The sequence below is a fragment of the Mytilus edulis genome, chromosome 8 (assembly GCF_963676685.1).
Source record: "Mytilus edulis chromosome 8, xbMytEdul2.2, whole genome shotgun sequence".
In the NCBI taxonomy this organism is placed as follows: domain Eukaryota; kingdom Metazoa; phylum Mollusca; class Bivalvia; order Mytilida; family Mytilidae; genus Mytilus; species Mytilus edulis.
Genome location: NC_092351.1, coordinates 26,298,961 through 26,316,972, shown reverse-complemented (window position 1 = coordinate 26,316,972; position 18,012 = coordinate 26,298,961). Strand labels below are relative to the sequence as shown.

At 31.8% G+C, this 18,012-nt stretch overlaps 1 protein-coding gene across 6 annotated transcripts in view; it reads left to right on the top strand.

The window, feature by feature from the left end:
• LOC139485203 (serine-rich adhesin for platelets-like) overlaps positions 1 to 18,012 on the top strand; it is a 46,518-nt gene that overhangs the window by 19,472 nt on the left and 9,034 nt on the right. For 2 of the 6 annotated variants that reach the window (XM_071269469.1, XM_071269465.1), the window contains exons 5-12: positions 2,955 to 3,134; positions 4,021 to 4,157; positions 4,733 to 4,849; positions 4,925 to 4,943; positions 11,946 to 12,127; positions 13,182 to 13,278; positions 14,652 to 14,806; positions 17,523 to 17,540. In XM_071269469.1, coding sequence (XP_071125570.1) covers positions 2,955 to 3,134; positions 4,021 to 4,157; positions 4,733 to 4,849; positions 4,925 to 4,943; positions 11,946 to 12,127; positions 13,182 to 13,278; positions 14,652 to 14,806; positions 17,523 to 17,540 — 905 coding nt within the window. Of the gene's footprint in view, positions 1 to 2,954; positions 3,135 to 4,020; positions 4,158 to 4,732; positions 4,869 to 4,924; positions 4,944 to 11,945; positions 12,128 to 13,181; positions 13,279 to 14,651; positions 14,807 to 17,522; positions 17,541 to 18,012 lie in introns of all 6 variants that reach the window. The other 4 variants (XM_071269470.1, XM_071269468.1, XM_071269467.1 and 1 more) reach the window with 3 other exon arrangements.

The following is an 18,012-nucleotide window of genomic DNA, read 5'->3' as shown; positions in this document are numbered from 1 at the left end:
TGAAATAACATGATTAACCAGGCTCCTGCCATATTTTTTATGTACCTATCCCAATACTAAAGGGTTGTGATTAAAGTAGCCATTGGTTGCTATTTGATATTTTTGTTTTTCAATTAAATTTTTGTCATAAATCAGGCCATTGATTTTCTTTTTATGCCCCACCTACGATAGTAGAGGGGCATTATGTTTTCTGGTCTGTGCGTCCGTTCGTCCGTCCATTCGTTCGTCCGTTCGTCCGTCTGTCCCGCTTCAGGTTAAAGTTTTTGGTCGAGGTAGTTTTTTATGAAGTTGAAGTCCAATCGACTTCAAACTTGGTACACATGTTCCCTATGATATGATCTTTCTAATTTTAATGCCAAATTAGAGATTTTACCCCAATTTCACGGTCCACTGAACATAGAAAAATGATAGTGCGAGTGGGGCATTCGTGTACTGAGGACACATTCTTGTTTATTCGATTTTACCTTTTGCCATATCTGGGTCTGTTATAGCTTCATATTAGATATTTTTTTAATAAGTCTTTTGCTTCTTCTTATAAAGGATGTATAACGAACTATAGTTGATTATATTTGCATCATTTTTGTGTCTGGTGAATAGTTCTTTTTTAGTAATAATCAATCAATATATAAAGCTATGATTTTATTTTTAGAAAACAAAGATGATTTTTCATTACAGATTATAGGAACTGATATATAATATAAATGAAAATTTCAATTATATTATATATCAGTTCCGAAACGACACAATATATATATCAAAACTCATCTGTACCTGAGCTGCCAAGACTATTTCTCTCTTTTTTATCAGTGTCAGACATGGGCTTTGCTCATTGTTGAAGGCCGTATGGTAACCTATAATTGTCAATTTCTGTGTCGTTTGGTCTCTTGTTGAGAGTTGTCTCATTGGCAGTTATACCAAATCTTCTTTTTTAAATGCTCTCCTTTCCTAGTTCTAAGTCTGGAGCTGCTGGTACTTCTATCACATGACATTCACTGGTGTAATTCCTCTTCTTGCTAATGTATATAATCTGTCCAAATTGAAACCTTAGGGAATATGTGCAAGGGAATATTTAAACTAATGATTTACTTCCTAGAGTTCACCATTGGAGAAGAACCACTCTCTCTACCCCTCTGATTCAGGTTTTAGATAGTATCATTAGTATAACAATAACAGACCCCCATGACTCACTGATTTTAAAGCACCTGTATTACTAGATCATCATTACAAATTAAATAGCAGAAAATTTCCAGGAAAGCAATGTTCATATGTCAGCTTTGAGAATATTGCGTTTTATGTTAAATTAATGAAAACCAGTTATCTTTGAACAATTTACTGCCTGCTAATTGTAAGAAAGTATGTTACCAAGAAATATTTACAATTTATCATCTTTACATGTGTTTAGCAAGATTATGATTTGATTGAACATAAGGCTGTTCTTCATACTATGTGATCATAGCTGACTCAAGTAATTGTCAAATATTCTTCTTTAATTTATTGTAAACAGTTGCTTTGGATAATGGCACTAATCAAATCTTTTAACATACTTTTTAATCATTTAATCTGCCGATGACAAGGGTTAAGAATTAAGCAGTGGAAATTCTTGTAACATATATATAAACATATATATGTTTCACATTAGAAAAAGGGGCAGGTTTAAGTCTAATTTTCATGTTTTAATTTGTTATTCTTCTTACATGTAACTCTAAAATTACTTTTTGACAAAAGATAAGAATTCTTAATAGATAATTGAACGATGCTGGTTATCTTTAATGTGTAAGCAGTGGCGGATCCAGAACTTTTCCTAAGGGGGAGGGGGGGGTCGCTGACTGACCTAAGGGGGGGCCCGCTCCAGTCATGCTTCAATGATTCTCTATATAATCAACCAATTTTTTCCCATTTTTTTTTTTTCGGATCCGCCTATGGTAAGTAAATGTTGATTTCATTTGTGTATTGATTAGGAGGTATGCTTACACTTTATAAACAAAGTTCTCTCACAAGTGTAATTTCATGTTTTCCATGTTTTTGATTTGATCACTAGAAACACTTGGCAACTTTTAACAAAGGGTATTGCAAAACACATATTGTGATGCCTTTGATGTAATATAAGAAGTTTTTTCAGGGTATTTTTTGTAATCTGATCTCAATCCACGATGAAATCTGTACCGGTACTTCTTAAAATATTACATCTCAAGGAAGTTCTTTTTTCCAGATATACAGTGATTATTATATACATCTAAAAAAAAATGGTTCCCAGAGCTTTTTGTCTTGCAGCTTTTTACATTTGACAAACATTTGGTTTTATTAAGCTGCTTTTATGACTTTTGTTTCAAACCATTATTTTCTGTTCATTTTAAGCAATATTTAAAAACTTGTTAATGCCTTAGGTGTGACAATATATTATACTAATTATTTTCTTTAATGTGTGATGTCCATGACCCAGGGCCTGATGCCTTAGATAGATAATGAATACACAATATTTTGTAACTGTTGTCCATAATGATTTATATCACTGATTTAATTTTTTAACTTGCAGGTGAACTTCTTTTTAATTTTTGTTCCAGATTCTTTGGTCTTTTATAAGGTTTTACAAAAAGTTTTCCAATTCTAATTCCTAGTAGATATTTTGAATTTTACAGTTTAAGGGTAAAGGTCTCTGGACCATATGCCATATGCTTCTTATGTTTGATTGTTTGATACAAAATGAACTGAGGGCATTGACATTGAATGAGCTACATTAAACTACTGTTAGTGAACTATTTTTTGAAAACAACAAAACATAAAGAAGAAGGTCTTTAATAGGCATTGCAACTTAAACAATCAAAAAATGTTCATTCTTTTCCAACTATAATAAATTAGTTGAGGTAAAATTAATGGCACATGTATTTATTCTTTATAGAGAATACAAAATAATTGTCAATCCAATAGTCATCACAGTTTGTAAAATTTGATTTCAGATGTACTATACCATGTACTGTACCCATACACAGCCCAGGAAGACAGCCAACTTAATCTTGACCTTGGTGATGTTGTGACCTTGATAGAAAAGAGAGGAAATGGGTGGTGGAAGGGCAGGATAAAGGATAAAGAAGGCTGGTTCCCTGGAAGCTATGTGGAGGAAACTGATATAGGCAAAGGTTAGGTGTCTAGGGTTGTTATGTCTCACTTTCAACATAAGTCTACAAAAGCAAGACAAGGGGAGGCAATCCAACAGTTTCAGTGATATAACAATAAAAAGATGTTATGTTTTCCTACTAAAAAAAATGTCTTATGCATAGCAGCAGATATGAATTAATGATCTCTGGTCACAGTTTACATCTGTCATTCATAAATCAAATCATCTGTAGGAAAACCATTTAGCTTTGAACCAAATGATTATAGGGAAGATATTAGTGTTCTAAGTCATTACCAGTAAGTTCAGGGTTGATTATCTCTAATGGCATACTGTGGTGAGCAATCCAGATATTCAATTATTGTTATAGTAATAATTTGATATTGATAGAGGGCAGCACAGACCATAATCTTAAGTGGCTTGGTAATTGAAATGAATATAACACTTGAATTTAATACTATATATTACCCATTAACCTCTAAATAGGAAAAGTCAGCTGTAAACAACTGTAAAAACGAGACGTGATGATAAGTTGAGAATTATTGTAATAAAAAATTCCCTTGATTTTTTTTGTGAATTTACACAAAATTTCATTGTTAGTACATGTGAAACAACATCATCTTCTTTTGTAAAGTAAACATTTGTGGTTAAAAATTTTGTGGGTCAAGCAAGACATGATAGCTGCACCCCAAAAAAGGGACAGAAGTGTAGACCAACTCTATAAGAGCAGCTTAAAGGAAGATTTTATATCTTGAATCTTACTTTATTTTGCCTGAAAAAACTCTCTCTGATGACAGTATACTATTTGTCGTTCAAGAATATTTAAAAACTATAAATGAATGGGGTGTACTCAATCAAGCTTATTGTCTGTATTTATTATTATAATGGTGAAGACATGTTTATATTTACAGTGTACACATCTAACCTTCATTTACCTAATGGACACTCTCCTGTCAGTTCCTTCCTAAAGAACCAGGATCTAACACCAAAGCTAGCCAAATCTTCCCTGAACAGAAACAGTGCACCAGTCTTCTCATACGATAAAAAGGTAACATAGATAAACTTTTATGATCTAATATTTTTTTGGCCCACCTGGCCAGAAGTGCTATGTACTGTGGATTCATTATTATTTGTTGGATACACATTTCTGTGGATTTTGTGGGTACAGGTGAACCACAAAATTAAATGTCAAACGAATGACAAATTTTCTGTAGGTTTGTATGCAGGTTTTGGTAGAACCACAAAATTAGATATATATCACCAAACATGCAAGTTTTCCTTAATCCACAAAAATTGGTACCCACGCAATTAAATGAATTCACAGTAAGTTATTGTCATTCTTCTGACAACCCATGGCTGTACACTTTTATTTAAAAAACTTTTACAGTGGAATCAAAGTTTGCCTGTTATATCTATAGGATGTCTATATCATCTTACACTGCCATCATGGCTAAAAATAGAATATAGGAGTCTTAGTTGCAGTTTTTGGCTTATATATTGGAAACTCTAGCAATAAGAAAAGAATACTGGTTAAAATTGGAATTGATGCTCCTGCAATGTTGATTTTAACTTTTTGTAGCTGAATTACTATCACAGAAAGTCTTATATGTTTTGATATTTTAGGCTTTAGGGAAGGAAGTATCTATACCAAAAGTTCCGACACCTACATCATCGCCATTTCAAAGTCCACCAGCAAGTAAACCTACCTCACCAAGTCATATTCCTCATAGTTTTGGCAAGGTTATTACAGAAAATGTAGGTAAGTCAAGTAGTCAACCGTCCTCATGAAGTAATATTCCTCCTAGTCATGGCAAGGTCATCACAGAAAATGTAGGTAAGTCAACTAGTCAATCAATTACTTACCAAGTCATATTCTTCATAGTTATTGCAAGGTCATCACAGAAAATCTAGGTAAGTCAAATAGTCAACCTACCTCATCAATTCATATTTCTCATAGTTTTTGCAAGGTCATTACAGAATGTATGTAAGTCAACTGGTCAACTTCATATTCCTCATAGTTTTGGCAAGGTCATTTCAGAAAATGTGGGTAAGTCAACTAGCAAACCTACCTCACCAAGTCATATTCCTGGTAGTAATGGCAGGATCATCACAGAAAATGTAGGTAAGTCAACTAATATACCTACCTCACCAAGTCATATTCCTCCTAGTCATGGCAAGGTCATCTCAGAAAATGAAGATAAGTCAACTAGCAAACCTACCTCATCAAGTCATATTCATCATAGTTACGGCAAGGTCATTAGTAGACATTACAGAAAATGTAGGTAAGTCAACTGGTCAACCTACCTTGCCAAGTCATATTAATCGTAGTTAAGGCAAGGTCATTGCAGAAAATGTAGGTAAGTCAACTAGTCAACCGTCTTCACGAAGTAATATTCCTCCTAGTCATGGCAAGGTCATCACAGAAATGCAGATAAGTCAACTAGTCAATCTATCACTCACCAAGTCATATTCTTCATAGTTATGGCAAGGTCATCACAGAAAATATAGGTAAGTCAAATAGTCAACCTACCTCACCAAGTCATACTTCTTATAGTTTTGGCAAGGTCATCAAGAATGTATGTAAGTCAACTAGTCAACTTCATATTTCTCATAGTTTTAGCAAGGTCATTTCAGAAAGTGTAGGTTAGTCAAAAGCAAACCTACCTCATATTCATCATAGTTACGACAAGGTCATTACAGAAAATGTAGGTAAGTCAACTAGTAAACCTACCTCACCAAGTCATATTCCTCATAGTTTTGGCAAGGTCATCTCAGAAAATGTGGGTAAGTCAACTAGCAAACCTACCTCACCAAGTCATATTCGTCATAGTTATGGCAAGGTCATTAAGGTCATTCCTCAAGGTCACAGAAAATGTAGGTAAGTCAAAAAATCCACCTACCTCACCAAGTCATATTCCTCAAGGTCACAGAAAATGTAGGTAAGTCAAAAAATCAACCTACCTCACCAAGTCATATTCCTCAAGGTCACAGAAAATGTAGGTAAGTCAACTAGTAGACTTACTTTACCAAGTCATTTCTTGCTAGTCATTGCCCGGTCATACGGAATTCATAGGTAAGTCAACAAGTAACCGTAATTAACCATACAATTTTGGTCTAATTATAGAAAGGTTGTCTAAGACAAGATTAAGCACCAACAATCAATCAATCTAAGGCAAGGTTGGTGGTTAGTCAACTAGTAACCTAACCTTACCATATCATTTTGTTTTTAAAGTAAAAACTTAACTTTTTACCATATCATATTCCTCATAGTCATAGCAATAGTCATCATGGAAAATGTCAACCGATACTGGTATACAAATTAAGATATGGTACGAGTCCAAATGACAGGATTGCAAGCAACTCTAAGTTATCTTTTAGTTCTCAGCAATGAGCAAACCCCATAGTGCATATACATCTAGAAAACAAAATGTGAAAAAATTAAAGGAGATAGTCAACAGCTTGATTTATGACAAAACAATAAAAGAATAACAAATATGACAGAAATCAACGACAACCAATGGTCCACAGACTCCCGACTTAAGATAGACACTTGAAGAATGAAGCTGTGCATCTTCCTTAACAATTCAAAATATTCCTTGCTATGGAAAGGCCATGACAGAAAATGTCAGATAAAGAACAGCAATCAAATCGTTCCTTTATTTTAATTTTTTTCAGATGTGTGTTTTCATTTTGTGTCATTAATTATTGCGAACCCTATCATAGTTTTCCAGAGATTCACCTGCAAGTTACCTGTCCATTTAAACTTTTGTAAGTTCTATTGTCTCATTGAACAAATACAACAGGTATTGTTCTCTGTATAGTTTATTTGATGGGACCTTTAAATTTCTTCCAAGAAAAATCTATCACTCATTGATTAATTTACCTGAACAAAAAATTGAACTGTCAATGATAAATATACATGTACAAATAATAAATAAGAACTCCTGCAAAACTGCATGTGGCATTGTATTTATTCAATATCAATAATACATTTTTAATAGTTTCAATATAAACAATGATTCAAAAATTAAAAGTTGATTTCTGATCAAACTTTTGTATAATTAACCTTATAACCTATAGGAGGGTTAGCTTGTCTAAGGGGGGATTAGTTTGTTCATACTTCAGTATTTATGATAGTAAAATGAATCTCAGCCATGTGTGCATTGCTATTATTTAGTTAAGTTAGTTTGCAAAATAAATTTCAAAGTCATTTTCAAGATTTCAAAATTATTCAAGATGCAAAACTAAAGCGTTTTTTTAATCAAATTAATCATGTAATTCTTAAAATATTTTTTTTATCTAAATTAAAGGGAAACTTCGCAAAAAAATCAAAAATTGATATTATGTTCATTCTGTATAAAAATGCTCAAATTCATAGATATTAAAGTTTTATTCCGCTAGATAAGCGATCACCATCGATTTTAAATTTAGAGTATCAATTCTCTGCGATCCGCCATTTTGTCTTCTTTCCCGATTAATAAAAACGATATGTCTATAAACCACAAAGAAACAAAACTACAGTAACCGATGTAGTCGTAATTGCGTGTCGATATCTTGTCAATCGTACGGTTGTTTTATCCGACTAACTAACTTGATACGAAAAATATTCTTACTTTTTTTAAATTACCATGGTCTGTTGTTTTTAAACTGTTGATATTGGAATTAGGTGAAAAGTCAAAGTTGAAATCATAAATAAGTGTTCAGTGAAAATTGTTTTCGAAAATCTAATTTGTTCATAATTCTTTAAAGTAATAAACAAATATATTTTGATCTTCCCTCATCAGATCACCAGCATGGCTAAAGGTATTACTTCCAAAGGTATTGTGACGGATGTGAGGTGACACGTCCAGGTATTCAAGCGATTTCCTGTCGGGCTTGCAAGTTCATGCATCGTTTCACTTCTGCAGGTATTGATCAGTGTACACGGCTGATAACTAATAACTTATAACTTTCCATTTTGAACTATCAGATGAATAATATACAACTCTGTCTTACTTGTCATTACTAAACTCATACGCTTGTTTATAAATAACATTTCTGGTGTAAAGAATATAATTCATAAACATATATAAATAATACCCAAAAAATAAGATTTGATGAAATTAAAATCTATTTAAATATTTTTTCCAAGGGTGAATTTGGGAAAATGTAATATATAGTTATTGTCAATAGTGAAGGACAGATTGGAACAGACCAGAAATATTGATTTAAAAAAATGTACGCACTTGCCGACGATTCGTTTATACGACTGGATAGAAAGTTACGGAACTATAGCGCAATTTAAAATATATACATGTATACATTAAACATAAGAAAAAAACATATATTTTGAATAAATAGGGGTAAAAGTGTTGTAAATAGACTAGTCCACGTATGCCAACAGTATGTAATCATCGAATGTCGATAGACTATTGTATACCAGAAGAAGAAGAGAACCAATTTGATTTAAATACAGGTCGATGTATAACTTTTGCTTTGGTTCATTGAAGCTGTGGACCTAGTAAAATCACAGATTTATATTTCAATAAGATTGTTCTCGAACAAAGGAAGTAATTCGTCATCACAATTGTTATATATGCCACTGGACGAACACTAATTATCCCCAGGGAATGTGAATATTTTGCTGGGAAACTTTTGAGTATCAAAGTTTCAACTTAATTTCGGGATTTATTTTCTTTCTTGGTATTCAATAACAGAAAAAAGAATAAATTACTTGTTCGCTAAATAGGGGTATTTTTGGTTATATTTAAAAAATAGGGAAATATGACATTAAATTGGTTCTGTCTTTTTTTAAAACATCGTTAAAAAGATGTGTGTCTAAGGTGAACGCCAAAAGAACCCTGTAATACTTGTACGAGAGTATAGCATGTAAACATTCCTTCTCAATAATATGGTTGTATTGGAAATCTTTTCATACAGATTGACAACTCATTGTCCGATATGCATGTAATATTTGCCACATGACGCCCATAGTTCTTTCTACCATCATCATCTTATTCTGTGATATTGCTGTAAACATCGATGGTTCACACCCAAACAAAATGGGAGTAATGGACCTTCAGAGCTTCTCCGTGTTATACACTTGTGAAATATATAGACGAAATTTCTGTATTGAAAGGAATCTACATCTCACAAACAGGATTTTCAAATAACGATTGTGAGTAATCACCTTACAAACCAATATAAACGTATGGCAAGATATAACCATGAAGGAATTTAGTTTTTGTCAGACGCAAGAACTCATCACTATATATATCATACACGTATACGTATATATATGCATACAGTTTCAAATATTAAGAACAAGCGGTCGATGTCGATAGTCTGTTTTCTAACTGTTCATAGTTAGACATGTCACTTGTTCATTCTTGGAAGCCTTCATATTCCCCGTCTAACGATGGGAACTCTTTCTGATTGTGTTGACTATAAATGCTTGTATGGTAATTCTGTCGTTTATCTGTACAAGCGGTTGCATTTCCTCTCCTTTCCCAACAAACAAACGAACGAAACGCAACTAGTCTGATTTCTCTGGAGCTCATCCTCAATGGCTCTTATACGTCAGGAAACTTACATGTATACTAATAATGATTGTTTCATGAACAACGATGTATGAACGAACTATTATAAATTCGTCAATATCTGTAATGCATGACTAAAGTATAACTTTTATTACAACTACTGTATTACTTATTTGGATTAATGACGGCTATCATGTTCAACATTGCACAAATATTATCATAGAATTTTAAAAAAAAATCCTCAAAAATCCTCAAAAGATATAATGCCTTAGCTTAGATAATTAGTAATCTTTTCACAAAAAGTTCGTGTAAATGATTGTCAAATGAATTTAATTATGTAAGAATAAAATGTTAAAAAGAAACTAAAAAAAAATCATGCATGTTGTATGTTGTATTTTTTTGTCAATTAAAAACTTTAAAATTGCAATAGTTTTATTAGCATTTAAACACAGCCAGATTTGAATACAAGTTAAGAAATTCCGGTAAAGTCAATGATATCAAACAGATGTACAATGGTATATCAAATTGGGTAATATTGCATTTAGTTTTTATAAAAGATTAAAACTACTATTTTTTGCTTCATATTTGAATCTTTACGCCAATTGCCGCTAAGAAAGTAATCAAAAATTGTTTCCTTTTATTTTTATACACTTTCGGAATTACGAATCTGAATTTTATTTTCAATTAATTTACACAATTTAATTATTGTATCTTTATTCTCATCGTGTATTAAATCTTAGTGTATTAACATCGTGACAGCATACTCTTTCTAATCCTTTCTGTTTATCCTTTCCAAATAACAACATTTATACCTGTGTACGCTTGAACTCACACCTGCGGCTAAATAGCTACAAGGTAAACGAATTGACCTCAAGCCGAGAAATATACAGTGACCTTTACAAAATAATATACACACTCTGCTCACACATTAGTTGCATTGAAATGATTATCAAAACAATAACGGTAAATAGAACTGAAATATTTTCAGTTCAATATCAGTAAAAATGTATAATAAATATTTTATGAAAAAAATCTCAACAATAATTAATTAAATTTATTCAAAAACATTTACTAGAGATAATTTTATAGGAGTTTAATTCAATCAATACAAAACGGTATATGCATATTCATTTTCGTTCATTCTTATATTGTGGTTAATAACTTCGACCATTCGTCAGCTGTGCGCTTTTAATTACGTATATTGTCGATAAGCTATAAGAGTTAAACAGATTTTATTTTTTCCCAGAATTCAATAAATCGGGCTAATACGTCACGACCCACTCGAGAATTCAACCAAAAAAGTTACAAATACTTGATTTTCCCCGTTATTAGAAGGAATATAAATTTAAAACTTTGCAAATGTGTTTTTTATGTTGAGATGAACATAATTAGATGATAAGTAAAAAATCGCGGAATTTCCCTTTAATGTAATGTGTAAATAATGTATCCAACGCAAAATTTGCACTTTGTATGAATCAAAAGAACTACATAATACATGAACAGTCAGACTCAACTATAACCAGGGGAGGTAATTTTAATGAATATATCCACAGTGTTTAAAAATGTTCTCAGATTTTTCAAGCGTTATTCCATCTATAACTGCATCACATATTGCAGTTCTTGTATGGTCAAAAGTAACATAACAGTGATTTTATAAAAATAAGAGTACAAATAAATCATTGTACAAATGTTACTTTTTGGTCTTCCCTTACATAAAAACAGCAAGAAAATTATTAATCTATTCAAATAAATAGCTGAGAAATCAACATAAAAGGAATAAGTTCAGATGAATAACTATTTGTGAAAATAAGTTGGTTTACAGAATTTGAAAAATAAACAAAAAACAAACATTCATACACCTTGGGCATCTATTATATTGATTTCTGTCCTAATAAATACACTATTGACATCCTTTCATGAAAACATAACAAAACCTCAGTTTTGAATGAAGAATACAAAACAACAACCAGGGTATATTGAACAATTACAAGTGTATTTTCATTTATTTGGAAGAATTTTTTTTTACTCAGGTAAATTAATCAATGAGTGATAGAATTCTCTTGGAAGAAATTTAAAGGTCCCATCAAATAAACTATACAGAGAACAATACCTGTTGTACTTGTTCAATGGGACAATAGAACTTACAAAAGTTTAAATGGACAGGTAACTTGCAGGTGAATCTATGGAAAACTATGATAGGGTTCGCAATAATACTATGTAATTTCTTTTCCATTTCCCATTCGGGTAACAAGTATGAATATATTCAGGTTCATCTTACTTATATATTAAATGTGATAAAAATACTATGTATTTTGCAGGAGGAAGAAGTTTTTATGCGTTATATAGCCATGAGCCAAACTTCTCCAACGAACTTCAGTTAGATGTGGGGGATGTTGTTATTGGTATTGAGAGAGATATGAATGGCTGGATGAAAGGAAGGAAGAACAAATCTGAAGAAATTGGAATGTTCCCTGCTATATATGTACAAGAAATCTCACAGGTATTTAGATAAAGTACTAGGCGTAAAACTTTTACTGTACTTAGATAAAGTACTAGTCGTAAAACTTTCACAAATATTAGATCAGCTTTACTGCAGGTCACGTCAATACAAGTACCACATTATAGCCATCTTGTAAATAATTGTATTGCAATACCCGTTTTTGAAAGCATTGATAATTTTATTACAACTGGATTCATTTATTTTCTGGGTACCAATTTTTTAAGTGAGTGGGGAAAACTTTTATTTTTGTGGCTATTTGACCTCAATGGTACATTAAAAGTTAAAATTTTACACCTCATTATTAAAAACATTTAAATTTGTGGTTAACTTTTTCACATGAAATCAACAAAATTGGTATCTCTCAAAGGAAAATCAATTCACAGTAGTAATTGTTGGGTCAATGTCCATTATTAAAAATCATATCTCTTATGAAATTGAAGAAGAAAAAAACAGTACATGCAGCATAAACAATTATTATACAAGTTTTGGTTTATAGTATATATAGATTTATACAAAAAACTTCAACAATAATCTGTAGACAATAACCCTAACATCAAAAAGATGAACCACATCCACAAGGAAACAATAAGTCATGCTATGTTCTATATAAGTCTTAGATAGCTCTAGTATCTGACTCTGGCCATTGGATGTCAGATCTTGCCCTATAGAAAACAGTAAATTTCTGACTCAGTCTTCAAGTAGCAATTTCCTTCTACAAAACGTAATTATTCTTTTATCAAGCAAATAAACATTATATCATTTGTTTTCTTGTCAGACAGATAAACCTCCCCACATTATTTGTTCCTCTTCATAAAGATAATATTTTTATCATTTGTTCCCTTGATAAACCTTCTTGTCTAGCAGATGAACCTTGTATCAGCTGTTTCCTTATTCACATTACACTTCAATCAGAGGTACACATCTTTGACACAAAAGTGAACCTTCATCGTGTTAACCCTCACTCTAGGACTAGTTCAGAGTAACCAAAATTTATTGTGAAGTTTTGTTGTTTCTCCTACTGCTTCTGATTGTAGTTCATTTATATATTGTACAGAATGAAGAACCATTGGGTTATAAAGACAAACAGAGCGTATATGATCAACTACCAGTCTGTAACAATGATCTGAGTACAGCTGAATATATTGGAGTGGGTAAGGTTGTACTTTTAAGATGGATAATTAGTTTTACCATATTGTTGGGAAGATATCAGTGAAAGGAGGAATTAAAATGCTAATTGATAGGCATTATAAAATGAAATAAATATAAAAATAAGGAGATGTGGTATTATTGTCAATGAGACAACACTCCACAAGAGACCAACTGACACAGAAATTAACAAGTAAAGGGGACATGTTGTTGCCATTGGAATAATCTGTTTCTGAAAGTATGGCTATTTATGGGAAAATTTTGAGTTGTTGAAATAAGTGACTGAATATTTCTTCTAAAATATTTGTTATACAGTACCATAGATTTATATCATTTTTAAAACCAGAAGAATTCTTTGTAAGACACTTTACACATAGATTTTGACATCATTTAAATATTTTCTTGAAAACTGGACCTCAAACTGAAAGGTACTTGTGCCAGCTTGACATGTTCAAAGCATCTGTTTATATTCTTATTTATACTGCAATCAGCTTTTTTACTATACAGATAAAGCTATACGTATAAATGATAGCTTTATACGTCAATGACCTCAACTAACCTATTAGCCCCGCCTACTTACCCGAACTACTGTATTTCATCAACAATGTCACGTCACAACCATGACAACGTGTAGTAACAATTGTCAAACTTTTATAAATTTAAACTTATGTCTTCAAATTGGTAATTTACATACCATGTTTATTAAATGTTATTAATTAATTTCATTTTCTCTTTCTAATTTCTTAAAATGTCAAAGTCTTACCGCCTGGCCTTCAGAGTTACTACGCTTACAGGGAAATACCCAAAATGATACCCCAAGAGGGAAATTCAAAACACTTTTTTTAACAATAAATTTGTTACATATTATTTTATGTGCTTTTTTTTTTATCGATTTCAGTATAAAGACAATATAGGAAACAGGGAAATGCTCGGTACAACCTTGCATTTCCCCCTGTTTCTTAGCCTCATACAAATAAATTTCATATTTCAAGACACTATACGTATATTGTCTAAGTACATAATATGACCCAACCTATAGAAATTTTTAAATTGATATTATTCATTTAAGAAATAATTTGTAAATGATCCCTATTAAGATATTCTCTACTTAACATACTGTGTTTATATGCATAAAACTACTGAAGTTAAAATATCCAATCATTGCACTAATTTATCGTAGGACATGTAGAAAATTCTATCCATTCAAAACACTTTTTAAGTAGCTTTATTCATATCAGCCCTGATGTGGATTTTATGACTAACAAAGGCAGAATTGCCAGAATATAATGTTGTCTTCAAATTAATACTTTGATGTAAAGTTTAGATTTGAATTAAGCATATTTAGAATGCTCTTAGTGTGATGCTATTTACTTTACAGAACATACAGCTGTCTGTCCCTACGCTGCAGAAAACGAGACGGATTTGTCATTTGACATTGGTGACACCATTATAGTATGTCAGACATTGGACAATGGATGGTGGTATGGTTGCTATGACGACCAGTTTGGATGGTTTCCTGGCTCTTATGTTGAGGTGAGGTTTCATTACGGTATTTTTAAAATATTTATTCTATATTCAAAGAATTATTGGGGTGCATTATAGGACTTTAATTTGTAGACTTTGTCATTTAGTTCTATATATACTGTAGACAATAAATATTTATTGGAATTTTCTTTTAAAATAAATAACTTAATTATATGCTGAAATTTGGAAACAAATTTTGTTTGTTAGATTACAAAAATATGTGTTTTGAATCTACAGTATAGATACAACCATTTTATATTTTTAATTGTTATGTATAAAAATTAGTTGACCTTTATTAGATGATTATTTTATGTCTAAAGGTAAATGCATTTTTGCCACCATTAAGTGTTTTGTAGTATATTAAATGTTATATTAAATACCCATTGATATTAACTTGTTATACCTTGCTTCTTGTAAGTAAATTTTCTTTTTTTAGCTCATCTGGCCTAAAAGGCCAAGTGAGCTTTTCTCATCACTTGGCGTCCATCGTCGTCCGTCGTCGTCGTTAACTTTTACAAAAATCTTCTCCTCTGAAACTACTGGGCCAAATTAAACCAAACTTGGCTACAATCATCATTGGGGTATCTAGTTTAAAAAATGTGTCCGGTGGCCCGGGCAACCATCCAAGATGGCCGCCATGGCTAAAAATAGAACATAGGGGTAAAATGCAGTTTTTGGCTCATAACTCAAAAACCAAAGCATTTAGAGCAAATCTGACATGGGGGTAGAATTGTTAAACAGGTGAAGATCTATCTGCCCTGAAATTTTCAGATGAATCGGATAACCCGTTGTTGGGTTGCTGCCCCTGAATTAGTAATTTTAAGGAAATTTTGCTGTTTTTGGTTATTATCTTGAATATTATTATAGATAGAGATAAACTGTAAACAGCAATAATGTTCAGCAAAGTAAGATCTACAAATAAGTCAACATGATCGAAATGGTCAGTTGACCACTTTAGGAGTTATTCCCTTTATAGTCAATTTTTAACCATTTTTCGTAAATCTTAGTAATCTTTTAGAAAAATCTTTTCCTCTGAAACTACTGTGCCAAATTTAACCAAACTTGGCCATAATCATCATTGGGGTATCTTGTTTAAAAAATGTGTCCGGTGACTTGGCCAACCAACCAAGATGGCCGCCATGGCTAAAAATAGAACATAGGGTTAAAATGCAGTTTTTGGCTTATAACTCAAAAACCAAAGCATTTAGAGTAAATCTGACAGGAAGTAAAATTATTGATCAGGTCACGATGTATCTGCCCTGGAATTTTTAGATGAATGGGACATTTCGTTGTTGGGTTGCTGTCCCTGAAATGGTAATTTTAAGGAAATTTTGCTGTTTTTGGTTATTATCTTGAATATTATTATAGATAGAGATAAACTGTAAACAGCAATAATGTTCAGCAAAGTAAGATCTACAAATGAGTCAACATGACCAAAATGGTCAGTTGACCCCTTTAGGAGTTATTGCCCTTTATACTCAATTTTTAACCATTTTTCATAAATCTTAGTAATCTTTTAGAAAAATCTTCTCCTCTGAAACTACTGGGCCAAATTTAACCAAACATAGCCATAATCATCATTGGGGTATCTAGTAAAAAAAATGTGTCCGGTAACTCGGCCAACAAACCAAGATGGCCTCCATGGCTAAAAATAGAACATGGGGGTAAAATGCAGTTTTTGGCTGACTCAAAAACCAAAGCATTAAGAGCAAATCTGACAGGAAGTAAAATTGTTGATCAGGTCACGATCTATCTGCCCTGTAATTTTCAGATGAATTGGATAATCGGTTGTTAGGGTCACGATCTATCTGCCCTGTAATTTTCAGATGAATTGGATAATCGGTTGTTAGGTTGCTGCCCCTGAATTGGTAATTTTGAGGAAATTTTGCTGTTTTTTTGTTATTATCTTGAATATTATTATAGATAGAGATAAACTGTAAACAACAATAATGTACAGCAAAGTAAGAACTAAAAATAAGTCAGTATGACCAAAATAGTCAATTGACCCCCTAAGGAGTTATTGCCCTTCATAGTCAATTTTTAACAATTTTCTTAAAATTTGAAGATTTTCAATAACATTTTCCACAGAAAGTACTGTTATAGATAGAGATAATTGTAAGCAGCAAGAATGTTTAGTAAAGTAAGATCTACAAACACATCACCATCACCAAAACACAATTTTGTCATGAATCCATCTGTGTCCATTGTTTAATATTCACATAGACCAAGGTGAGCGACACAGGCTCTTTAGAGCCTCTAGTTCATTTATGCAGTACTAACATGTGAAATGCACTAAAAATAGGATCTGACTTTCTAAACTATATCTAGTTTAATCTTTGATCCCAGATTATCAAATTTCTAGTAAATAGGAAGAATTTATAGAAGTACAAAAAATATTTATTTCACTGAACTGATTGAATATATGAAATATTTACATAGCAAGTTTAATGTACTTGCAGTAATGCAGAGAGAGCAGTAAAGGACCTTTAAAAAATATTTTTTGGAACAGAAAAAGAAGCTAGATGGAACATGATTTAAGTTAATTTTCAAATTAATGTGTTTGTTTTATTTTTGGGAAGAGAAAGATTTATGTGTCAGATCAAAACGTATTTTTACATGAAAATTTATACATACTTTCAACTTGACCCCTTTTTAAGAGATCAATGCAATTTGTTTTAGATCAAATTCTATTTTCATTAAAAGATATAATTCCTTATATTTACAGGCTATTAGACAAGACCAGGTGATTTTGTGTTCTCAAAGTGTTTTTAGTTTTCTACCTCTACTGTAGAGGTTAATGTTCACAGTTGTGTCCCTTTGATAGGGGATGATCTTTTGAGTTTAGTTAACTGCATGCTTTTTGTTGTGTACGTAATATACAATGCATATTGTTACATAATATAAAATAAGATAATATACAATTACTGTCTTTTGATGAGGTAAATGTGTAATTTTATTGACTTTTGAAAAACTGATATTCACTTAGGCCAACGGCCGAAGTGAATATCAGTTTTTCAAAAGTCAATTAAACCACATATTTACCGAAACAAAAGACAGTAATTGTTTTATTCCATATTCCGAGAGAAATGTATGTAATGGCAATTATTAACCAAAACCAATTGTACATCAATCGTTTTTTTACCAAAATAGTGCAGGTAAAAGCACGCGACGTTATGCGCGGTGAATATCCTTTTTCCGCAGGTGAATATGCTTAT